This window comes from Spermophilus citellus, assembly GCF_964194105.1.
Source record: "Spermophilus citellus genome assembly, chromosome: 3".
In the NCBI taxonomy this organism is placed as follows: domain Eukaryota; kingdom Metazoa; phylum Chordata; class Mammalia; order Rodentia; family Sciuridae; genus Spermophilus; species Spermophilus citellus.
The window spans coordinates 78657417-78682941 of NC_138184.1; the positions used below are offsets into that span (position 1 = coordinate 78657417).

Here is a 25525-nt window from a genome sequence, read left to right on the forward strand (position 1 = left end):
GTACTGTGAAAATCTTTCTTTAATTACTGTCTCTGTGGCAAAATAACATTTTATACAAATAAGTCACCTAGTTTACTTTGGACACAAAAACAATACAAACAGGAATGAGGATCTTGGGTGAAGTGAGGAAGAGGAGGAAGGACATATCAGGTCATTGACGTTTCTTATATTCTGTGAAAAATAGATTTACAAGGAAAAAAATAGACTTTCACAATTTTAATGACTTTACATGATACTTTGTAAGGGTAAATCCATCTCCATCAGATCCTTATTGTGGCTAGGAGGTTCTGTGACACGGAATGTAATAAGATGGTTCAACGACTAGGCTCCTACACTAGGTATAGCAGCACCTCTTCAACAGGAATCCTGTGCACTGACAAGGATCTATGCGGTCATTCTTAAGACACACTGTTCCCATTCCCAAACAACTACTGATATCATGGTGACATTGGTCACCAGAAGAAAGTGACTTTAGAAAGAAGAAGAAGAAAAAAAAATACCCTGGGAGTTCACCATGTTGGCAGAACACACTAACTGCAAACTCACTGAGTATGCACCTTAGACACAATCTATTAATCCAGTCCAGAAATGGGCTCTACTTCCACTGAAAAATTAAGTTGAAGATTACCAATCACTGACATTTCTATGGTCATTAGCAGACATCTGAAGCCACTGTCCCTAGGTTTCAGAAATCAGGTGTCAAAGCCTCAGGCTCTTCAGGAAGTCCATGCCCCTGGAGAATCTTTTCTCCACAAGACAACTTTGAGCTAACAAAAGAGATGACAGCTTTCTTAAGCCCCAAATTACTTCTAGTTGTACACTTTAGAACATGTAATGAAACCAGAATCTTCCATAGGATCTTCCCAGGAGGGCAACTTAGCCTGAAGTCTGTACAGGAAAGGAGAGGCCCTCTCTAGGGATTCCAAGACAAAGGGACAGGGGACAGAGGGACGAGGCAGAAGCCCTGCCCCAAGTAGGCTGCTGGAGTGAGCTCTCTCCAGGAGCTGCCTCTGATGCCAGCTCTTCACAGAGGGCATGGGCTCCCCTGCATGGAGATTGTTTTGTTCCCTTGTATTATGTCACGTACCAGAAAACCGCTATCAACAGTCCAGATTCCTTAGCACAGCCTCCTGGCTCTACTTCAGACTGGTTCATCTACTCTCAGAGAAAGCATGACTTCCAATTCCCTCCTGGATTCAGGTGTAAACGTTTAAATTTGTAATTCATTTCAGTTAACACCCAGAGTGGTAATGCTTCTTGAGATTTCCTGAGCAGCTAGACACAGGACTCCTGAGAGCCCCAGACAGAACTCTGGGCTTTCAGGAGAAGATGGCAAATTCCTGTCCTGCTGGGCACAGGTGAGCACTTGGTCTCAAAATGGTCTCCAGTGAGACTAAGGCAAGCTAAAAGGGAAGGGGATACAGCACTACTCAAGCCAGAGTGCCCATCTTTTCCATCCTCCAGGTACTCTTCCTAGCAAAAGCTAACAGGGCAGGTAAGAGAGCCCCTTAGCGCACAGGAGAGAGTCTGCCCTGGGACACATCTTTTAAGACACACTCTGTTCAGCAGAGCTCTGGGCAGCTCCAGAAAGCATATCCTAGTCAATATTTAAATTTCGGGTGGCAGAAACTCTCCCAATTGGGCTTTTGTTACAGAGAGAAGGGAGTGTTCGGAAGCTTGCCAGGAACACACAAATCCCGTTAGAGGAACCACAAATAGAAAGAGAAGGTTAAGACAGTGCTGATGTCTGTCCGCAGGTGAGGAGGAGGGAATGGTGGCGATGCAGCTTTCCCCAGCAGCATATGGGACACAGCCACACTTAAGGCACCTGGATTTGGAAGTGACTCCAGTTCTGAGTTTCACCAATCTGGTGAAGAGGCACCCATGCTGCAGGGCGCAAGATCTCTTCCCTCCCTCAGTGGGTGAATCCAGTGCCAGCACACAGGGTACTCAAGGGCTTCCTCAGTGAGAAAGCTGCCAGTATGGGGTATCGCTGATTCTTCAGCCAGGTACTAAGCACTGGGCCAGGGTTCAAGGCCTCTCATGCTCTAGAAGCCCAACAGGGAGCAAAACTGGCCACAGGGCCTTCTGGGGCAAAGAGCTGGCCCTTCTTTTCCTGGCCCCATGTGGTTTTTTCCTAATCACTGTGGGACGCAGTTCCTATCACAGGTACTCACTTCGATGTCTCACAGTGACTCACCCCACCTGGTCCCTTGCTATTGATACCTTCTATCAATACTAAATGGACCCTACCCACAGCAGAGGGTCATGGAGTCTGAGTTGAGCACCTAAAGTCACCCACAGAGACAACCATAAGGAGCTAAGGAAGTGGGGGGTCTGTCCAATGAGGGTCTGAGGACACAAGCAGCCCACAGGAAGTGCAAGGAAGCTATTTTGAGAACATATCACTTTGACAGGCTAACTTGGCCTATTCTCACCCTTTCCAAATACCCCAAACAATTCCAACTAGCAGCTTGAAGGATCAGAATACTCATTACTTAAGTCTGACTTGCCAGATGGTCCCAGAAACTACTTCATTAGAAGGGCAGCTGGGAAAACCCTAAATAAGAAATCCACAATGAGTTTTGGAGGCAAATCCCCACCCAAAGCAAACCTTCCCGGCTACACTGTGTTGAGAAAACCAACTCTCTCTTTAAAGTAGCTGCTGGTTTGTAATTACCTCCTGCTACATGAGCCAGATTAGCCCTGGGAGGCTGATCAATACTATCAGAAGTCTAACCACACATCACATGTGCTGGGAATACCACCAACATTTTGTAAAAACTTCCCCAAAGTGTAAAAATAAAAAATCAAAATAAAAGGAGGCCTGCTCTGGCCTCGAGATACTATGCTCCAGGAGCAAAACTGACACATTTTACTCCAGGAGATATTCAGAATGAAGAGCCAGGAGAGGCAGAGCAAGCTCGTCTATCCCAGAAGGAGAAGGAACTGCCAGGCCAAAACCTTGATCCATCTCCAGGAGGACTGGCTGAAAATCCTGTAGTCCGACAGACAAGCAGGCCTCTCCAAAAAATGGATCCTTCAGTTTGGCAGCATCTCCTGTCCCCAGTGCCCCAGTGCTCAGCACCCCACCTCTCCCCTCTATTGCCTTTCAGGTTTCTTCCAGCTGATTTAAGACGACGGGTGAGGGCAGGCTGTATTGATGGCCTGAAGTGAACAGAAGAAGCCTACCTTTCAGCTACCCCCAGCACCCAGGGACCTCAAGATGGACTGCTAACCCACAGGCCGGCCCAGCCAGAGCCTTCTCACCCACGCACATGTGCCTGGAGAGACTGAGGTTGTCAGGACAAGCAGCAGACAGCTAGAATTACATGAAAATAAACTTCCTTTTTTATCTGGATTCCAAGAGCCCTATTCTAATCTTACTTTACTATAATACCTCTGTGACCTAAAGGGAAGGGGGGAAGGGAAAAAAAATTAGGGAAGAAAACACAGCACTGTTTGGCACTTCCCTGGAGCACAGGAAACTGCTACCCCAACCTTGGCTTCCTGGGCCAGGTTCCAGCTGTGTTGACAAAGAGCAGCCTCGATCCCCTCTGTGTGCCAGGACTACATGGCTGCAGCAAAGCACCTTCCTTGTCCACTCCTTAGCAATTACTGGCCTCCATTATAGGCATAATCAGCCTTGTTGTGCATTATCAGCTTGTTGTCCACAAAGTAGAAACTGTCAGAGCGGGTCTCATACGGGTTTTCAATCATCAGACGAACTGCAAGTCGGGGGGAAAGGAAAAAAGCAGATGTGAGCTTGCCCCACAGTTAAGCACCAAAACTCAGTATCCCCCCCAAATCCACAAGCCAACACTTCTAGAAAATGTGAGTATACTTTGAGAATAATACAGTCAGAACAGAAGGAGCCAGTTCTTGGAGCTGGGGAGACCAGAGAGTCCCCAAACTGAACGTAATTTCTACTTTAACATAAAGAAGCAGTCAACTCCTCAGTTATCCCCAGCCTGGATTCTTCCAGTTAGTGCCCTGGGAAACATACTTACCCTCTTGCCAAAAGACCACAGCTACTTATTTATCCAGTGCTTTCTGCTGACCCAAGCAAGCCCTGGCTTCTGGTCTGCTGCCCACCTCTAGACATTATGGGGCAAATCCAGAAAGCCATGCCTCACTGCGCTCACTTCCTATGGGTACTCCTGACAACTAAAGGAAGCCTGTATGTGAATGAGTGTCAGCCTTCCTCAGAGAAAGAATCAACTTGCAAGTGAACTAGCCAGAGGTGTGCCTGCCTTGGGATCTAAATTTACACCTTCCACTTGTTCAGACAATTGTCCAGACCTCTTCAACCATACTGATTGGATTTGACCATTGGGCTACTTTGTTTTGTTTGTGTGGTACCAGGGATCGAACCGAGGGCCTCACGCAGGCTAGGCAAGCACTCTACCACTGAACCATATCCCTAACCCTCTTTAACCATACTGGAGAATAAATGCAATTGACAATGACTATCACTGATCAGTTTTATGGTTTGTGGGGGAGGGTTTTGTTACTGGGGATTGAACCAGAAATGTTCTACCACTGATTTAAATTCCCAGTCTTTTTTATTTTATTTTGAAACAAGGTCTCTTTAAATTTCCCAGGCTGGCCTCAAACTTATGATCCTCCTCTCTCAGCTTCCCAAGTACTTGGGATTACAAGTATGTGCCACCATGCAAAGCTGATCCATTTTTTGTTTGTTTTAGTGAACTGAACCCAGAAGCACTTTGCCACTGAGCTATATCCCAAGCCCTTTTCTCTTTTTTGTGGGGTGGGGTAGGGATTGGGGATTGAACTCAGGAGCACTTGACCATTGAGCCACTTCTCCAGCCCTCTTTTGTATTTATTTAAAGACAAGGTCTCGTTGAGTTGCTTAGGGCCTTGCTAAATTGCTGAGGCCAACCTTGAACTTGTGATCCTCATGCCTCACTCTCCTGAGTTGCTGGGATCATAGGCATTGCACCACTGTGCACACCAAGGCTGATCAGTTTTTTTTTTTTTTTAAGTTGTCAATGGACTTTTATTTTATTTATTTATATGCAGTGCAGAATCAAACCTAGTGCATCATTCATGCTAGCAAGTGCTCTACCACTGAATCACAACCCCAGCACAAGGCTGATCGGTTTTGAATTAGAGATTACATGCCACCTTGAGTCCTCTGGAAGAAATATGATTGCTCACCACAATTTTCAAAAGGTGACACTAATTTTTTTTGTGTGTGACACTGATTCTTTAAAGTTCTTTGAACTTATCTAGGCCAAAGGTATCTGGTTTACATACTTACTATTATTATTCTAGGGATTTAACACAGGGGTGCTTTACCACTAAGCTATACCCCCAGTCCTTTTTTTATTTTGAAGACAGGGTCTCACTAAGTTGCTTAGGGCCTTGCTAATTTGCTGAGGCTGGCCTTGAACTTGTGATCCTCCTGTCTGAGGCTCCCGAGTCACTGGGATTACAGACATGCACAACCACACCTAGCTACACTCATATTACTGACTTCTAAACTCTTGTGGCTTATTTGGCTTCACAGGTAAAACTTTTAATTCTATCTATACTCTCTTCTTCCTAGTATGGACATACTCCAGCCCAGCTTGGGGAAAGAGACTCAGGAAGAACTAGATGCTATTATAAACACCCTTCCCACATCTCAGCAATCCTTATTTTACCTGGGAACAGTATCATCACACGAGTAAAAGTACCTGGTTTTCAGAATATGAAATTTTTAAGGACTTGTGGTTCTGAGAAAACTAGTCAGTGTATGTGGATCCTTCCCCACAATGTAACTAAAGGTCAAAGGCCATCACTATTCACAGGATTCCATTTACATCCACATAATTTTGTGTGTCTGTCTGTCTGTCTAGTACTGGGACTTAACCCAGAGGTGCTCTACTACTGTGCTACATCGTCATTCCTTTTTCATTTTTTGAGACAAGTCTCACTAAGTTTCCTAGGTGGGCCTTGAACTTGTGATCCTCCTGCCTTAGCCTCCCCAGTAATTGGGATTACAGAGGTGTGCCACCATGCCCAGCCCACTTATATGTTCTAAAGCTATTTCTCTGAATGACTAGCCAAGGATGCTAATCAGAGATAGCTAAACCTAAGTGTTAGATGCTGACAGAGACAATTCTTTACCTCTAGTTCAGTTCGTATCTTCCCTTGCCTGGGATATATAAGCAGCTCCCTCTGGTACCTTCCCCAGTTCCTCCTTCATGTAACTGCAGGACTCTTTTTCCTAAAACATGCTTTTATCATCGCCCTTCTTTTGCTCAAAAACCTCCCTGGCTCCCACTGGGTCTATTCTAACAGTTTCTTTATCAACCCTCGAATTTTGGAGAATAAGAAAGAAGTGTCCTCAAGCCTTTGATTCTCTTTAGCCTGCAGTTTCACATCTGGCTCTGATTACAGAAAAAGTAAAGGATCAATGACTAGGACACCATGGAAGCCATAACCAACAGTGAAGAGGAAAGTTGTTGTATCTAATTGGAGTCCCAATGACGGGCACCTTAGTGACCCTTAGTCACTCTCTTTCCCACACAGGCCTAAAAAGGATGGCCTATAGTATTACAACCTTTGTTGCTCCACAGAGTCAGAATTTGACACAAAAGACAGGAGCAGTAGGAAATTAGAAACCTGAGATCAGGTTTACACACATCATGTCACCACTGCCCTTCGCTACAAAACAAGTCTACTGGACCAGATGGGGTTTTCAAGGTTCATTTCTTGCAGCCCTTAGAATCCAAATGCTTTAAGAGTCAGGGAATACTTACTGACATCCTCTGAAAGCTGGGGAAATTCATAGATATGTTCACAAGTGTTCCTACTGCTGGGAATGCAGAAGCCAAAATCAAAGTCAAAGTTCTTCAGTAAGCGTTCTCGGAAATAGTGCCGTTCTATCATACGGAAGTTTGACACAGGTTTGTCTCCCACTGTGAACTCCACCCTGCAAAATAAATCTCTGTGAGTCCCACTTTGCCTCCTCCCTCCTCTAAAGAAGGGAGCCAAGAACATTCTTCCCTGGGATTAGCAGAATGTTCTTCCTTCAGGAAACAACGGTACTCACGTGGCGCCAACTGTCCGGAGGCGGAGAAATGCTGGTGTGAACTGATATCGCACAAAGCGTCCTGCAGTGATGTCCACATCTCCGCCTTCCTCCTCCTCATCTTCCTCCTGGTCTGAAAGAACACACAGAATCTTGAGTGCACTCCCTGGGCCCCACAAGCCCACAAAGCACAACAACCAGCTAACATACTAACACTGACTGCACACTTGCTGAAAGCTGAGTCCTACAGTGACACTTCAAACTCTTCACAGCAGCTCTCTAAGGTACTACTGTTTCCATTTCACACAAGGAAGCTCAAGTTAAGAGAGAATAAGGAATATTTCAAAGTCCCCAAATAGTAAATAGAGGGAGCAGGGATTTGATTCCAGGTCCATATGACTATTCTTAAATACTAAGCTCTTTGTGTTTAATTTAGAGGCTTGAGCCATATCCTGAGAGTAAACACAGGCTGGGTACTAGGCCCCTGATACAGGTTATATTATGCACCCAGGTCTGCTGTTGACCAAGTTAAACTTCTAGTCACTAACCAAAAGGATAATACTGCAAAAGATGAAAATAGATAAGATTTCCTTTAAACAATACAAACATTTCTGACAGGCAGCAAAGACAAACCACTACAAATAATTGTTATTTGAATGGAAGACACTGACCTACAGCCTTGAGGTACTGCACTTCCTTGGACTGATGTCTACTCCAGGCCATTCCAGACCCAACCCTCTGACCACCTAGGAAAGGGTGAAGCATATGGGCAATGAACCAATGTGTGAGACCTCACAAAGTTAATGCTGGTCTCTGGCCTAGTACATTCCTGAAGAGAAGATTTGTAAAACAAATTGGAGAATAAGGAGTTAGTGCCTCCAGTGTCCAGTAAGGATATTTTCTCCAGTCTACATTGATCTTGGGTTCTTTTAGCATCAAATATCTCTGTGACATCCCGAGAGCACTGAGCAACCAGGCTGAGCAGGAGTTCGTGTCTAGGGTAAGAACCCTGGCTGTTCTTATATGATTCAGAGTCAAGCCAAATCTCAGGGATTCAAATTCATCAGAACAAGTGTTACAGGAAAGCCCTGATTCAGTATGAGGATATTCTAAGTGAATCAAGATTCTTAAATGTAAAGACTAGGGAGGTTGGAAATCCAGATACTTTGCAATTCATTTTTTTTTTTTTTTTTTTTTTTTTTTGGTACCAGGGATTGAACTCAGGGACGCTCGACCACTGAGCCACATCCCCAGCCCTATTTTGTATTTTATTTAGAGACAGGGTCTTACAGAGTTGCTTAGCACCTTGCTGTTGCTGATGCTGGCTTTGCACTCACACTTCTCCTGTCTCAGCCTCCCCAGCTGCTGGGATTATAGGTGTGCACCCAGCTGCAATTCACCTTTTTGAGACAATTGAGTTTTGTATGGAAATGCCTACTCTGAGCCCCATCTAATCCAGATCCACACACCTGCAATAATCCTGGGATTCCTGAAATGTCCTAAGTATTGGGACATGTGCCTTAGGGATGACAACACCACAGACCCAGGAAGATAGAATTTACAAGTTTGAACTTTCAGTTGCCCTGGTCAGCATTAGATTCTGATAGGAGTGAGCCGCCAGGGTTCAATTTGCAAGGGAACTAGCCAGAGGTGTGCCTACCTTGGGGATCTAAATTTACACCTTCCATTCATTCAGACAATTGTCTAGACTTCTTTAACCATACTGATTGGATTTGGCCATCGGGCTACAGTTTTTTTTTTGTTTTTTGGTTTTTTTTTTGTGTGTGTGTGTGTGTGATACTGTGGATTGAACCAAAGGCCTCATATATGCTAGGCAAGCATTCTACTACTGAGCCACATCCCCAGCCCTCTTTAACCATACTGGAGAATAAATGCAATTAACAGTGACTACCACTGATCAGTTTTTGTTGTTGTTACTGGGGATTGAACCAGGAATGCTCTACCATTGATCTAAATCCCCAGTCCTTTTTACTTCATTTTGAATCAAGATCTCTTTAAGTTTCTCAGGCTGGCCTCAAACTTGTGGCTTTGTAACTAATCCAAGCTGAGACTTTCTCAGGAAAATCTTATTTTTTTTTCCCCAGTGCTGGGGATCAAACCTAGGGCCTCTTCTATACTTGGCAAACACTCTATCATGAGATCAGGTGACTGGAAAGTCAGCCCAGGAAAGTCTCTTGACTCTGGGATACTAATATTTGCCTTACTAAGTTTGAAGTTTCTTTCAACTAGCAAATCAATCAAATGAGAAAAACCTTGCAAAACAAGTTATATTTACAGATCATGGTTGATACTATATAGTATGTGTGACCATGTTCTAATAAACAACAAACTCCAGAGCGCGCTAAATCTCCAGTAATGTGCTCTGAAGGCTTATGTGGTCCCCTAACCAGAAATGAATCACCCTAGAACTGCATCACAAGCACAGGAAAGGTTTATTGAAGGCTAATTTAAAGAATCTCAAGTGGATGAGTTCATGGGTCTGTTCTTTAAAAAAATGATGAAGATTAAAACCCAAACAAGGGGCTGGGGTTGTGGCTCAGCGGTAGAGCGCCCGCCTAGCACGTGTGAGGCCCTGGGTTCGATCCTCAGCACCACATAAAATAAAGACATTGTCCATCTACAACTAAAAAAATAAATTAAAAAAAAAAAAAAAACCCAAACAAAGATTGCTAATGGCAGGATATGGGGGAGAAGTGGCAGGTGCTACATCTGTCTATGAAGGTGGCATGCAGACAGAGATGAGAAAAACAAGGCCTTCAAAAAGAAATAAAAAGAGGAGCAGAGGAAACTCAAGCAGCTAAAAGCAGGAGCCTCTGGCCATGGATAGAATGAAGAAATACAGCAAAAGTAAGCTGTTCCTTGTGCCTGAGGTGATGACCCTTGGTTTCTTCTTATTTAAACATCTGGATTCTCTTCCATAACATCTTTTGCCACCTATTGCTAGGATGAAGTGTTATCTTAGAACTTGTTGTAAATTTAAGAATAAACTTGTGTTTAAGAAAAGTCTCGCTGGGTGTGGTAGCAAATCCCTGAAATCCCAGCTACTCAGGAGGCTGAAGCAGAAGGATCACAAGTTCAAGGCCAGCCTCAGCAACTTAGTGAGGTCCTCTCAGTGAGACCCTGTCTCAAAATTTAAAAAATTTTTTAAAGGCTGGGGTGTGTCTCAGTGTTAAGCACCCGAGTTCAATCCCTGGTTTTATATATATCTCGAGCATAGTAGTATAAATCTGTAATCCCAGCCACTTGGGAGGCTGAAGCAGAAGAATCACAAATTCAAGGCAAGCCTCAGCAACTTAGCAAATTCCTGTCTCAAAATAAAAATGAAAAAGAGTTAGTGGTGTAGCTCAGTTGTAGAGCACCAGGTTCGATCCCCAAAATCACACATACACACAAATCCAAGGGCTGGGGGAATACCTCAGCAGTAAAGTACTTGCAAAGTGTGTGTGATGCAAGGTTTTGATTCCTAGCATCAGCACCAAAAAGAAAAGGGGAAAAAAATCCAAATGAGAAATTCCTGAGAAATGCAAGGTACTATTAATAAAGACAAATGAGAAGACTGGGGTGAAACTGCCTTGTGGTCTAGACTGGAATCCTCAGTATCCTCCTTCAAGGGGCCTCAAGGTTCAATGAATTTTCCTCATTAGAGTTTAATTTCAAGGATTTCTTTCCTAATCAGAAGTGATATAATGAAAGAGTACAGGACCTTAGTAAAGTGTCCCAGAAAATTCTGGGTCTCAGATCCTTTTCTGTAAAATAGGGATAGTAAGAACTCCTCACAGAGGCGTGAGGACTAGATAAGGTGATGTACAGAAAAATGTGGCAGTGACCAAGAGTTGATACTCAGACATCAGCCTCCTAATGCAGCTTCAACTGACATGCCTGAAGAGATTCCAAAAGTGGAACACTTGAGTCCAAGACACAGGAAGCAAAGGCACACAAATATTCAACTTTTCAAATTTCTGTTCAAACTTCTGTTTCAAACTTTTCTTCAAACTGTCAAGGGATCCCTACAATTTTGAAGCCTACCTGAAACGCAAGGTTTGGCAATTTCAAAAAGCACTGTCCCCGTCTCCAAATCTCGAATTTTGAAGCGGGTGAAATCAATACTGTAGATGTTGTCTTCAGGTTTACACAAGTAATCTAAAAAATGAGAAAGAGACCAATGCTATTAAATAATCATCCAAAACTACCACTTATTTCTCATGTTTTGAAGCAAACCAGGGATTTTTTTTTTTTTTTTTTTTTGTACCAGGATTGAACTCAGGGGCACTCAGGGGCGTGACCACTGACCTATTTCCAGCCCTATATTGTATTATTTAGAGACAGGGTCTCATTGAGTTGCTTAGCAACTTGCCTTTGCTAAGGCTGGCTTTGAACTCCAGATCCTCTTGCCTCAGCCTCCCCAGCCACTGGGATTACAGGAGTACACCATTGTGCTTAGCTTAAACTCAGGGATTTTTTCCTATGTAATTTACTTAAAATACTTCCCCAAACTTCCTCTTGTATTATCATAAGCAAAAGTTATATGGACAGAATCAGGAGACCCAATAAAAAAAGAGCAGGACTCAGTTTGGATGAAACTTCTAGGAACAGGGATAGAAAGAATGGTTTTCTTTGGAAACACCTATAACTCTGCCATATCTATCAGCTTGGATACCACAACATTAGAAAATATTTTTTTTAGAAACCATTTTTAGAAAAAAATTTGACAATATTTATACTGCTTTAACAGACAATACAATGCATGTTTGCCAACCATGAGTGTGAGAAGGCAGGGATCAGTAAACTTTCCCGTAAAAGGACACAGTATAAATAATTTAGGGTTTATGTTCACATGGACTCTGCCATAACTACTCAACTCTGTACAAAAACATCCATGGACAATAAGCAAATGAAGGAGTATGCATCTATTAAAACTGTACCTATGAATACTGACAAATTTTATGTAATAAGTTTATGTCACTATATTTTTAAAATATATTTCAACCACTTTAAAAATGTAAAAATTGTTCTCAATTCGTAGACTACACAATATCACACAGTAGGCTATACATACAACAGAGTAGGATAAATTTGGCAATGACAGCATTAGTCAAAGTGAAGCATAGCCTACAATGACCTGAGGATTTAACCAAGAATTTTGGTCATAGAAAATTTCATTGATTTGTTTCTACAACTCCTAACAGCATCTTCTCTGCAACTCATTTCAACTCATTACGACTTTATTGTAGATTGCTTGTTATTGTTTCACATTTAATAAGCTGTCTCCAGTAGAATGCAAACTTGAGAGCCACTGATGATTCTCAACTCCCAAACAGGCTGACATTGGTTCTGTACTTTTAGGGGGTACTCAATAAATAACTTGCAAGACAGAACAGATGAGACTCTAAGAAGAGGAACAGAATTCAGAGGTCACCAAGCTCTGACCTGTGACTTTCTCCAAGGAGCAGTAGACACAGGTTTTTGGGCAATGACACCCAAATTCCCAAGCCCCCAAATGGGACCTGTGTGCCCAGTGAATACAGCTTAGGGCCAGGCATTAGAATGACCAAAGTCACCTTTGGTGTCAGGAGCAAATGTGAGGTTAAAGTGATCAGGTGCTGAGCATTTCTGTACTTTTAAAGCCTCAAATGAAGACTTAGAACAAAAGCAGCTTTTTCATTGTTTCAATGAAACCAAACAGCCATACTGTAGAGGCATGTAAAGGACAGTTCCAACTCCAACTGTGATAGAAAATGGGGACATCAAAATACCCAAGTTAAAACTATTTAGGGAGTCGAGGATTTCCTTTGATACGGGATCAAGACCACCTTCTCCAAACTCCCATTCCCAAAACACTGGAGCTCCAGTAGCAACCTGAGGTACTCCTGAGCAGCCCTGAGCTGGCCACAGCAATTCAGTGACTACCAGGGCATCCTTCCTGGCAGCAAGGTTACAAGTCTGCTGCGGTGGGGGGGGGGGGGTGTCGTGGAGGTGGACAGGGCAAATGAGGCCTAACCTGGTGACTGTAAACTCCTGGGGGAAACAACAGCAAGGGAAAAGGTGTGAAGTCATAGCTTGGCTTGACGGAGATGGAGGGAGAGAGGGACAATTCTATTTCTTCCCACTCTTTCTTATATGAATGAAAATACCTTATGCAAAAAAAATTTTTTTAAATTCTGAAATCTTGACAATTCTTAATTCACTGGAAAAAAAATATCAAGATTAAGATTAACGGGGCTGGAGTTGTGGCTCAGCGACAGAGTGATCTCCTTGCATGTGCGAGGCCCTGGGTTCGAGCCTCAGCACCACATTAAAAAAAAAAGGTATTGTGTCCAACTACAACTAAAAAAATAATAATTTTGTTTTTAAAAAAGAGTAAGATTCACATATAGGAATCTGCACATATACTGAAACTTTATTTTTCTGTGGCAGTTTTTAAATTTATATGAAATGCCAAGGAAAAGCCCACCTGCACACAAAGGGGAACGCTTGGGACCTAGAGGAGAAGGGGGGCCACGACAGGCTGGAATGGGGGAAGGGCTGTCAGGGGGCCGGAGAAGAGGGACAGGAGGAGAAAGCAGGTAGGGGCTCTGGCCTGGCAGAGGACTGCGGAAGCTCGGGGGATAGACTCATTGCGGGGGGAGCGGGGGCGGGCTAGGTGGGAATTTCGCTGATGCGGCGGGGTTCCAGGCAAAGGGGACCTCCGCACCTCCGCCTGGGTCGGATAAGAAGGAGCAGCTGAGAAGGAGCGGATAGCTGAACGAAGACCCTTCCTCAACCAGGACAACCCAGGGGGCAGCCTGGTGGCGCTGGACTGGGCCAGACGCGGTGAAGCTCAAGGAGAGCCCTTCTCCACCAGGTCTAGGTGAGCGCGGCCAGGGCAGAAGGGAGCGCGGCCCGCATAGCTCTCCGGGCCTGGGCGGACCCCCGCGCGGGCCAAGAGGCCCAACCCGCCGGGGGCCCGTCGCGCGGGGAGGGCGCGGCCCTCGCGACACTCACTTTCAGTGACCCGGCTGAGGCGCAAGACGTGCTCAGGGCGGATGGTGTCCAGGGTCAGCAGCTCCTGCTCCGTGACCGCTGCCCCGATGCCGTCGTCGGCCGCGTGGGGGGCCGCCTGCCGCCGCGCTTTGAGCCGGTTCAGGACGCCACCGCCCGCTTTCTTCTTCTCCTCCTTGCCAGCCACCAGCCCCCCGGGCCCCTCAGCCGACCCCGCGGCCATAGCCTTGGGGTTCGACCCGTTCATCGCTCCACAGCCAAGATGGCCGCCGCCTCCACAGCGCCGTAACTATGGAGAGCGGGGGCGGGGCCAGGCGGCACCTGGGGGCGGGGCCCTGGAGGCGGGGTCTGCGGGGAGCAGTGAAGACTCTCCAACTTTGGTCCTGTCCGTCGGTGGGTGGGGCCTTAGAACTCCCACACACTCTTTCAGGTCCCCAAAGTCATCCCAGATGTTTTATATATATGTGTGTGTATATAATTTTTGTATCTATGTATACACATATATATTACAAGTGAATTTCTGTCTTAGAAACTGTAGATAAAGCATCTTGAGAAAATGTTAATGTTTTTAATATTGAGTGTAAGTTAAAATGGCGTTTGCTGTGCAAAGAGGCAGCTTCAAGACAAGCTTTCTAACTAGATTGCCATGCCAGTCCCTGCTGTGCCTGACCTTGAGCGAGACTGCAGGAACTATAAAGATGAGGGAGGGAGTGGATATGCCTTATCATTGTATTCTTGGCAATTAAGCAAATGCCTGACACATGATAGGTGCACAACGATTGAATAAATGAGTGAAAGCCTGAAGAGTGTCTCACAACACTGTCCATGAAGGAGTCCCCACAGTCAAGAAAGACTGTGGCATACTTCCTCTGACAGGCGGGGAAACTCGGAACTAGAAGATAACTGCCTGGCACCGGCTGTAACAGGTGCAACAAAAGTGATACCAGAGCACCCAGAAGTGGTTTATTCTGTCGGGTTAGGAGGGCGGGGGTGGAGGTGGGTGTCAGGGAAAGGCCTCACAGAGGTGACATTTCTGAGCCTAGGCAGTTAACCACTATTTCATTAGTGGAGGAAGTGGGTAGGAGAGAGGCTGCCTTCTTATACCCCACGTGGTTCCTTCTCTCAAAACTCTGGATGTACAGGAGGCCTGGACTTGACTCATGTGAAGTGTCTACTAGCCAAACTTGGGCCAGAGTGAAATCCCAATCCTCTGCCAATGACTGGCTTCTAGACCTGACTTAAACCCTGGGTCCCTCTCACTTGATGTAAGGGGCTTGGGAGGGGCTGCCAGGACTCACCTAGTTCCTGGACAAAGTCCAAACCTGACCCTCCTCCCCAGCTGCCCAGTTGAGTGAGACAGTATGTGGCCGACTTCCTAACTTTTGAGAAATTAGCATCAGGTGACACTTACCAAACCCTTCTAGATTTTAATAAATATATGAGAAATTAAAACCTTTCCTTTTGTAAATAACTCTTTTTAAACCACTCAACAGTGAGTGGCTACTGAAGAGTTTCCAGAACTTTTAATATGCTATTTGTGAATTGCCAAGAGGGTGGTTTAGCATGCGGTCATTCCCCACAAGCTCACATTTATTTCAGAGCACCAAAACGACAATTACCTGGATCCCAGTTTTTTTCTTTCTAGGGATCATGGCAAAAGTACTAAGTCCTTCACCTACAAGTCCAATCCAGGAATTTTGCCTAAGTGTATACAAAAGATGTTTACTGCAGGATTATTTGTTACATTGACAAATTACAGTGGAGTCTATGTTATACAGCTGTTAAAAAGAATGAGACTGATGGGAAGATCTCAGAGATACTGAGAGAAAAGCAAGGCACAGAATCTATTCGTTTAAAATAAAAAGCATGTGAATATGTAGATGCATTTGTAATTGTAAAGGAAGAGGTCTGGATATACATTAAAATGTCAACTTTGATTACCTTTAGGGAGGAGAGTACTGGAAGGAACTAAAGAGAATATATTTCCTTTTTACACTATTTAGAGCTACTTCTGTACTTTTTTTATCACAAGCATATGCTCATGGGCTGCTTGTGTAGTTCTTAAAAATGAGAAAGTATCTTAGGTTCTGTATCTAGAAGGCAGAATTTACGTCAAAGTAGATTTATTTTCTCTTAAAATTTAAAGGCAACCTCAAGGCTGGGGGTGTAGCTCAGAGATAGAGTGCTTGCACAGCATATACAAGGCGATCCTGGGTTTGATCACCAGCACTGCAGGAAGGGAAGGGGGGGAAAAAAACTTCAACTGAAAAAAAAACCCCAAAAACGAAATACTGTCATATGAGGGAGTTGAGGCCTATACTCTCTCTGGTGACTATGACTATGAAGTATGATTAGAAGGATTAGAGTGTGTATTTAGAATAGAAAGCATACCCAAAAAAAAAAAAAAAAGTAAAATTGGCTGCCATCCAAGGAGTTGAATGCAGGAAGCTCTCAGGAATGCAAGATCATTCAGAGATGGTCTAGTAATTGACAGACAATATAATCTCTAACAAAATAGCCTGTCCTGAGTCCCTGGTAATTGTTAACCTTCATACCAAGAAGGTTGGGAAAGCATTAAAATCTGCATATGACGTGTATCCAGGCAGACTTCAAGGGGTTTGTGCTGTGAGACCTAAAGTTCTGATAAAATTTTCTAAAACAAAACCGTATCAGAAGGGCCTATGGTGGTTCCATGTGTGCTACATGTATTGGTGACAAGTGTGTCTTCGTTAGTGAGGAGCAGAAAATTATTGTGAAGTGTTGAAGGCACAGCAAAGTCAGAAAGTGAAATTTTAAAAATGAAGCTTCTTTGAGTAATAAAAGATCAAAAGGCTAAAAAACACACAACACACACAAAAGAAAAAAAATTTTCACTTTTTAAAGGGGTAGGAAAAATTAGAGCTGTTATTGCTTAATTTACCTTTCTTCACCAAATCTTCCTAAGATACGTAAAAAGGCTCTATTTAGCCGTGTGTGGTAGTGCACACCTATAATTCTAGCTGACAGGGAGGCTGAAGCAGGAGGATGGCAAGTTGGAGGCCAGCCTGGGCAACTTAGCAAGACTGTCTGAAATAAAAAAGGATAGGGATGTAGTTCAGTGGTACAGTGCCCCTGGTTCAGTTCTCCAGCACTACAAAAATACTCTTTAAAAAAAAATTTTTTTTTATTACATATACCAACAGTCTGGGGAAAAAAGGAAAATAGAACATTACTGCATTAAATAGTAACACCAAGGTTTTCCAGGGCTGGACGCAGGAAACCTGAAGCGGTAGGCTGGCCTCCCTTTCACCCCTGATTGGTCCTCTGAGTCCCTCCAGACACCGTAAAAGGTGTGACAGTGGCTATTTTCCAGGACAGTCCCAGGGTAGCTAGGCAGTCTGTCTCGAATCAGGCCATGCAGGTGGGGCCAGAGATGGTGCAGCCAAGGTAAGCAAGACATCAGAGGGCTTTTCTCTTTGGAGACTGAGAAGTGAAGTCCTTTCTGCTGCCTCCCTAAAGGTGGCATGTATCAAATCAGCAAGTCATGGCTGGGATAGCAGGCACACCCTGTGGTCTAGGACTGAAAGCTAGTAATTTCCCCAATACCCAAGTCACTTCACTCCCTGGATAAGGACTGTTTTTCAAAAAGCACTAATTTGGCAACATATACCTATGGTTCCAGCTACTCAGAGGGCTGAGACAGGAATTCGAAAGTTTGAGGCCAGCTTGGGCACCTTAGCAAGAGCCTATCTCAAAATACAATTTAAAAGCTGGGTGCGGTGGTACATGCCTATAATCCCAGTGGCTTGGGAGGCTGACAGAGGAGGACTGGGAGTTCAAAGTCAGCCCCAGCAATTTAGTGAGACCCTGTCTCTAAATAAAATACCAAAAAAGGGGGCTAGAGATGTGGTTCAGTGGTTAAGTGCCCCTGAGTTCAATCTCTGGTTCCAAAAAAAAAAAAAAAAGGCTGGAGATATACTAGAGCACTTGCCTAGCATGTGCAAGGCCAGTATCACTCTCTCTCTCTCTCACACACACACACACACAAAAAAAACCCTTTAAAAAGGGCACTAATTTATTATTTATATCCCACCTGTTCCGAGAAAAGATTTCTAGCATATTCTAGTCGTATAGTAAAATATTGGGGAATAAAAATTCATATAGCCTTGTTAAGTGGAATACTTTCAAATTTTTAAATGCATGTATTGTTTGACCTAGTAATTCCTTTAAGGAATTCTAAAGAAACACTTACACATGTGCACAAAGATGCAAGTATGAGATGTTCACCACAGCAATTTGTACTAACAAAAAAATGAGCACTCTTTTAATGTTCAACAATAGGGAAATGGTAACGTAAATTACAATCTAACCATAAAATACTGTGCAGTCCTTTAAAGATAATCTCTATGTACCAACCTATCTATATGTATAAATTCTCTAAGACATATTAAGTCTTATGGTTATGTATAGCATAATCCCGCTTGTTTAAAAACACTATATGTACATGTATATGTAAATACGTAGAAAATGAGATACATATCACCTGCATTATCTTCGTAAGGACTAGAGGGGTAAAGATAAAAAGGATTTTCACAATTTATACCCCATATAATTTTTAAAAAATATTTATGTACATATTACAAATATATTATTATTGTATATAGTTTTGTATCACTAAGTCTTAAAAGGTTACTTTCTTTTTGTGAAGACAAATATAATAAACCCCCATGTAACCACCGCTTCATCGGTTATCAACATCTACACTGAGCCTTGGAAAGTTCCTTTTAAAGAGTATATCATGCTGGGCATGGTGTGTATACCTCTCATCTAGCAACTGGGGAGGCCGAGGCAGGAAGATCTCAAGTTGGAAGTCAGTCTCGGCAATTGAGGTCCTAAGCAACTTAGCAAGACCTTGTCTCGAAATAAAACATAACAAGGGCTGGGCATGTAGCCCAGAGGTAAAGCACCCCTGGGTTCAATCCCCAGTATCAAAAAACAAAAAAATTTTAAAAATCATGGCATAGGAATACAGGTTTGGGGGTCAGACAGGGTCAGATTCTGGTCCTTGCTTTGGCCACTTACCAGCTATGTGACTTTGGGCAGGTGATCTCTGAGCCAGTTTTCTCATTTTAAGTCAGGCTAGTCGTTACCTTTCCTAGGGTTGTTGTGTACTATGCTGAGGCCAGTGTATCTAGTGAACAATCACTATGGCAATATCTGTAAGTGACCTCTTTTTCCAGGACCCTTCTGCAGGCACCCTGGGCAGGAAGAAACCACAGAGCTAGATGGGAGAGTACTATCAAGTCAGGGCTGAGAGGAGGCAAGTTGGGGACCGACTTGAGGAAGCAACAGAGATTCAAGTGGGAGCAGTGAGGAAGCCCAGAACATCAACTCTTTAATATCAGGCCTGAGCCAAAAAGCAAGTGGGGTTACTTTTTATTAATGTTAAGTAGTTAGGAACAAACAAAACGAAGACTCTTGAACTTGCTAGTTCTAGGTCCTCCGTGCTCCACCCTCTTTTCCGACCCCTCACTGCTACAGCAAGCTTTCCAGTAAATGTTGGAAAATCCCAACTCTCTTCCTCCATGGGGGATGTGGAGGTATTAAATCTGGAGAAAGGTCTAACACACCGGCTCCAGCCAACCGGGAGCCTGATTTCCTTAGTAAGATTAAGATCTGGACCCATGGAGTGGTCCAACCCAACCCCCAGCACTTGGCCCAGGGATCTTCTGTCAGACAATTTCCCTCCCTGCAACTCCCTAGAGCAGGGCTTCTTCAAGTCTCTTCCCCATTTGGCAACTTGTGCAAAGCTACCTGAAATAGCAACAGTTTAAGTCTTAATTAGTAAAGAACTCCAGCTACATAGGTGGACTCAACCTAAGAAAGACACTCTGTGGGCCTTGTGGCTTATTCAGGCCCTGGAAAGACTCCATCATTCTTGGATCGAGCAATGAATTCTGTCTTTCAAGGGATAACTGAGGGAGGTAGACCAGCATTCCCACCCCACCCCCAATCCTAAATAAGCAGCCTTCATTCCAGCTTGAAATATAGCCAGCCAGTAGGGTCTAGAGCCATGTCACATAGCATCCTGAGGAAGTGGGAAGCAGTGCAGAGTAATTATTAAGAGCAAGAGACTTGACTTAAAATTCCAGCTCTACCTTTGCTGGCTGTGTAGCCCTGGGCAAGTCACTCACCTCTTAAAAAAGTAATATCAACTGGTTTGCAGAAGAGTCCACAGATACGAAGAGTAAACAGGTAACGTCTGTAAAGTGTTCGGCACTGTGCCTGGCCCATTTCAAGGGTTCACTACAGGAGAGTTATAATTATTTTTACAGCCTAGAATGAGCATGGGCTTTCATAGCAAATAGACTAGTTTTGAACCCTGGCTTGATTGTTTACTGACCAGCCTGGGGCAAATTACTAAACTTTTTTGAGCTTCATATTCTGTAGATATAAAACGTGGCTTATAAATTACAGGGAAAAAATTCTTCCTGCCTGCATTCTGCATTCCCGATATATACTAAAACACTGCCAACACACCAGAAAAGGGGACGAAGAGAAAAGTATCCCGTGGCTTAGCTCATCCAGAGGCTAAGGGAACAATAAAGGAGGCAGCTATGGGCCTGGTATGCCTTGGGATTGGGATGGTAAGGGGCTGGCTGGTGTTTCAGTGGAAGTAGAAACAAAATAATTTTTATTTTTCCTGGTTGAAATGACCAGGCAAGGTTTTACATATCATTCTCTTTAACCATACATCCCAGAAAGAAGAAAAGCAAGAGATACCTGACTACACGGACAACAGCTCCCAGCCTCACCACAGACGTCTTCACAGCCAGTGAAGCCCCCAGGCCTCCTTTTTCCCATCACATCGCTTCTTTGCAATAAAGCTCAAATTCAACCCCGAGTGTCACTGCAAATTGTTTATTAAAACACAAAGCAATGGACAGTGAAAAAACATCCTGATTTTTTACTTTTTGGTGGGAGTGGGGTGGGGCACGGAAGGGGCAGGGACAGATGGAGACAGCCCAGAAGGAAAGACAGCTCTATCTACCCCTACTGCTTCCCTGGCCAGCCAGGTTCAAAGCCCCTCAAGTACATCTCACTGTGCTGCTTCTGTTAAGTACATACTGTGGCTACAGGCAAAGAGTTGGTTTGGCATCTGCAGGGAGAGGATGGAAAATCAGAGTAGAAGCTACAAGGGCTACTAAGAACTGACACATTTTCTCCGATACTTGGTACCAAAGAGCGCAGCCAGGCCTAATTTGGAGGGTCAGGCAAGACAGCTTAGGCCAATTATGGTTGAAGAGGCTGTCATGAGCTCAGAATGGGTACCTGACGGTAGCCTGGGAGAAACTGATGGAAGGGAAAGGTAATGTTCTTTAAATCCAAGGAGGGAGCTAACCCAGGGTCAAATTTCTTTTCATTCCCTGGATCATGACACACCAAACAGAGTTGTCAAGAAAGTCTCTTTACTGGTTTTGCCATATTGTCTCTCCCTGCCAATTCTCCCCTCCCACCTGGCAACTCGGCTCTCCTTTCCCGACAGTTGTCCTTTGAAAGGACGGAAAGCGCACTTCAGTTTGTTGTTGTTTTTCCTCATACTGAAATAAAGCACTGAAGCTCAAAATAGAGGTGAGAATGGAGTTCTTCTTTTCCCAGTGCTATGTGCTCCCATCTCACAAGACTGCCTGGATGTGAGTGGTGCCAAGGCCCTCTCTGCCAACTCGAACAGGCACTACTGTTTCCCTGGCTGCCAGCACAATCCTGGCTCCTTGTTTTTATACTCCTGGGAGGAACTCGTCCCAAGAGATCCATCCTGCTCTTTTCCTGCCAACCCAGCCAGTCCCCAACTCATCTGCTCTTATCAAGATGATTTGGCCACCCAAAGCAAGTGAGACAAAGGCAGCTTGAGAAGGATAAACCAGATCAACAGCAAACCACACATGTGCAAAAGAAACCCACCCTCACTAGGCAGCTGACCCACTGGTGCCAAGCTTACAACGTGAGGAAATCTAACCCTCTTGCTTCAGAAGAGGTCCAAATACAGAAAGAGCCTAGCTCAGACTGAAAAAGAAAATTGCTCTGATCTCTCTGAAGCATGAACATTAAGGCTTCTTTGCAATTTTCTTAGAGCTCTTTGATCCCTAATTATATCTTTCCCTACAAGAGAGGAAGATTTCTTCTGAGATTCTGAACAGATCCTGAGTGTTTCTGGTTCTGCTTCAGTACACTCTCACTTAGCCTTACCCCAGTCTCCTTCCTCAGAGGCCACAGCAGAAGGCGGCCCAAAGCATACTTCCCCTGGCCCAGTCTTTTTTTAAAAAAAACAGGACCATTTATAAGTTTCTCACTTGGGAAAGCTCACCTACTCTCCTAGATCCTTTTGGAGAGGCAGGAAGGACAATGTTACATGTTGTCGCTTGATGCCATTAAGGCTCCTCAAGGCAAGAAGACACTTGAAAAGTAGGCCAGCAAAGGGGAGGGGAGGGATGGGGAAGCAGCCCCATGGCAGGGACTGTAAGACCCCTGCCCTGACCTGAATCTAGAGGGAATGCCCACCCTGGCTCAGAGCAGGAGAGGAAAAGGCACTGTGCTGACCGGGGTAGGTTCATCCTCAATCCCCAGGGAGGGTAGAGAACCTGCTGATTCTTTCCTTGGGCTTCCCGAGGTGAACCAATTTCTAGGGAAAGGGATCTAAGTGCTAGGACAAGGAAAATACTGCTGCTGTTTTCTGAAATTCTCAGCTTAGATTCTAGAAGTCAGGGCCAGGTCTCCCTAGGAGAGGCTAGGGCAAAACAAAAAGGAAGAGAAATTCCTTAAAACAGAAGCTTCTCCAGAAAAGACAAAAGTCAAACCACACTTCTAAAACTGGATCCAACAGTTCCCAGGCACAGAAAGGGGGAGGTAAGCCTAATGCAAATTTTACCCCACCTCATCAAAGCCCACATGACCTCTAGCGTGACTGTGTCCCCTCAGAGAGAGCAAGAGAACTCGATCACACCTTTCAACAACAAGGTGGCCCTGCAGGTCACAGCTGATCTTCCTGGGAGTCTGATACCACGGAAGCTTAAAAGTTATCTTTTAAATCATCAGAACTCAGGGTATACACTGAGCAGCTTCTCCTCAGGAAGGAAGATTTTTTCAGAAAAAAACAATGGATTTGATTTACAGGACATGGACCCCACAGTTTCTTAATTTTTCACTCAGCATGAGTAAGATCCAAAATAGTCCAATTAGAGACTGTGGATCACTGACCCAAATCAGACCAGACTACAGATTCAGCCTGTTTCCAGCAGTCATCTTTGCATGGTCTTCTGCAAACTGCACTAGAGCCATGCTTCTGGCAAAAGGAGTTTCACCCTGGCTATCTGCTCTTTAGCCAGTAGGGCTCTATGGACCCTAAAACCCTGGGACGGGCATGTGATGGAATAGAAGAGCCTGGCCTCTCCTCCCCAACCAGCCCCAGGCAGACTCCCTACAGTACAGCCCAGCCTCAGTCCTACACTAGTTCAAAATACAGATGGAGAACAAACAGTGCAAAAAGCAAAAGATGAACAGAGTAATTCTTGACATGTATAATACAAAAATAAAAATAAAGCATGCCCCATTCCATCCCTTTAACCTAAACTTCATGTACCTTTATCCCTTGGAGGAGCCAAAAAAAAAAAAAAAGCTTTCAAGTTCAGCAACATGAGCCAGCTGTTGCTAGCACTAGGCAGCTATCTTTTAGCTGGGTGGGCTTGGTTTCAGGGGAGTCTATCCCAGCCCCTGCCATAATTCTCCCCATTTCCTCACTTCCCCTTTAGTTTTGTCAGCCATAAAAAGATGTTCCTTCCTTTTGGATACAACCAGAGAGGAAAGCACCCATTTTAGCCTGGGGGAAGGAGTAGGCTTCTGGAAACAGGCAGAGCAAAGCTGCTTGGCTTACAGTACCATTAGGAAATGGCCCCAGGAGTCAGGGTTTCCTTCTGAGACAATGAGTCACTAAAGAGATGGGCTGAGGTGAGGAGGCAGGACCCCTCCGTCCTCGGAGACCCAAGCAAACTAACAAACAAGGCAAAATAGAGGCAACAAGTCCTCCATCTTGTCTAATCAATTGGCAGTGGCTCACACCTTTGGGAGTTGTGAAAGAACAGAAACCAACACCACTGTCAGAAGCCCAATTAGTAAGGATATCCACTGTCCAGGAAGTTGGTCCCCAAGACCAAGGCTACAGTACCTCAACCTTTAGAAGGGGGCTTCAGGAGCACTCCAGGACCTCCTTGCTCCTCTGATTGCAACCTCAGGCCCCAGCCATCCAGCTGCCTGACTCAGTACCCTAAGACTGAGGCCCAAGTCACAATGAAAATAAAGGGCTATAATTCTCAAATGACTAAACGCTGGCCTGGAGTAATCATTAAGAGCCAAAGTCAGGACGTGAGCCCAAGAACCACTTACTTTTGTCACATAAGGAACAGTTCAAATATACGAAACTCTTAAAAAACATCTAGTAAGGCAAACTGAAAATCAAATATATTCTAAAAAGATGGGCCTGGCCTGAGATTCTGTACTGCTCCAGCTCAAGCTGAAGCTAATCCTGCTGCCTCCCACCCACAAAATTTCTTTTAGCTTAGCTGGGTCCTCCCTCATTGTTGCCCTAACAGAGAAATGAATGACAGTAATCAGAAAGGAGGAGAAAAGGGAAATTTCATTTTCTGCAGACATTTTTCTAGGGAATTCCAGACAGACACTTAGATGTTAAGGTTAACCTCAGAGCTGCCAGGACTAAGCTGACTGAGATTCTTTTAGCCCCGTCACACCAAGAACCTGACTACAACTTGGATAGGGAAATGAAAAGATGGAGGGGCATAATATTAAGATCCATGAGAAAAATCACTGGGCCAATATGGTCAATCCATTTAGTTCCTTGAGGCAGCTCTGGGCAGAGGACATGGGGATAAATGAACATAAAATACTAGATACTCTAAACAGTGGTCAATCACTTAGTAGGGCTCAAGTCTCTGAGGTTGCTCTTAAGTTATGCTAACATAAGCCTTTTCTAATCCAAAGACCAGAAGAGACTTTTAAGGTCAAGTGTTCAGTTGCTGCAGGCTGGAAAGCATCCCTGTCCCCTGGCAGCAAGACCCTACAAAGGGGCCAGTAAAGAACTGCTGGGTCAGGTCCTCCTGGCTGCTGGCTCAGAGATCCAGGGAGGGAGGTACCAACAAGGTGAGGTGGTAGAAGATAAGACATTCAAGCACAGAGAATCCAAATCCCCATGTCTCCTTTCCTTCTTGGCAATAATTTAGTGAGGATGGTTGAAAGGGAGAAGAGATTCCAAATGAGCCAGATTATGAAAAAAAAAATTGAAAAATCAAGTCCCCAACAGGCACTGAAATCAAAATGATTTGCTGTGGTGACAAGTCAGAGGCAATTTGAGGACCTGATATGAACTAATTGTCTTGGATACCAGACAGTCCTCTAACTGGCACATGTCAGGGAGATAAGCAATGACAAACTCAAATA

General features: G+C 44.3%; 1 protein-coding gene and 1 long non-coding RNA gene across 4 annotated transcripts; one reads left to right on the forward strand and one right to left on the reverse strand.

Moving 5' to 3' along the window:
- On the reverse strand, window positions 1-14396 carry UNC119B (unc-119 lipid binding chaperone B). 3 transcript variants are annotated; one of them, XM_081286931.1, is made up of 6 exons: window positions 14045-14366; window positions 11090-11203; window positions 7714-7788; window positions 7064-7175; window positions 6771-6943; window positions 1-3728 (listed from the first exon to the last, which is right to left on the reverse strand). In XM_081286931.1, the coding sequence occupies exons 1-6, from the start codon at window positions 14286-14288 to the stop codon at window positions 3616-3618; spliced, it is 831 nt and encodes a 276-aa protein (XP_081143057.1). In that variant the 5' UTR covers window positions 14289-14366; the 3' UTR covers window positions 1-3615. The 3 variants fall into 3 exon arrangements, with proteins under 3 accessions (XP_081143057.1, XP_081143058.1, XP_081143059.1); XM_081286932.1 differs by lacking the exon at window positions 7714-7788 and having other exon boundaries at window positions 14045-14350; XM_081286933.1 differs by lacking the exons at window positions 7714-7788; window positions 11090-11203 and having other exon boundaries at window positions 14045-14396.
- Window positions 13450-25391, forward strand: LOC308645050. Its single transcript, XR_014021139.1, has 2 exons — window positions 13450-13910; window positions 20782-25391. It is a non-coding gene; the product is annotated as an uncharacterized lncRNA (long non-coding RNA).
- The last annotated feature ends 134 nt before the right edge of the window (window positions 25392-25525 follow it).

What these genes read in the sequence shown, in the direction of transcription:
- UNC119B (XM_081286931.1), bottom strand. Translation starts at nt 14,288, where the DNA reads ATGAACGGGTCGAACCCCAAGGCTATGGCCGCGGGGTCGGCTGAGGGG. An exon ending in TGCCAAACCTTGCGTTTCAG is followed by an intron (nt 7,789 to 11,089) that starts GTAGGCTTCAAA and finishes ACCCTTTCCTAG; the next exon opens with GTGGTCAGAGGGTTGGGTCT. An exon ending in CTCCGGACAGTTGGCGCCAC is followed by an intron (nt 6,944 to 7,063) that starts GTGAGTACCGTT and finishes TTTATTTTGCAG; the next exon opens with GGTGGAGTTCACAGTGGGAG.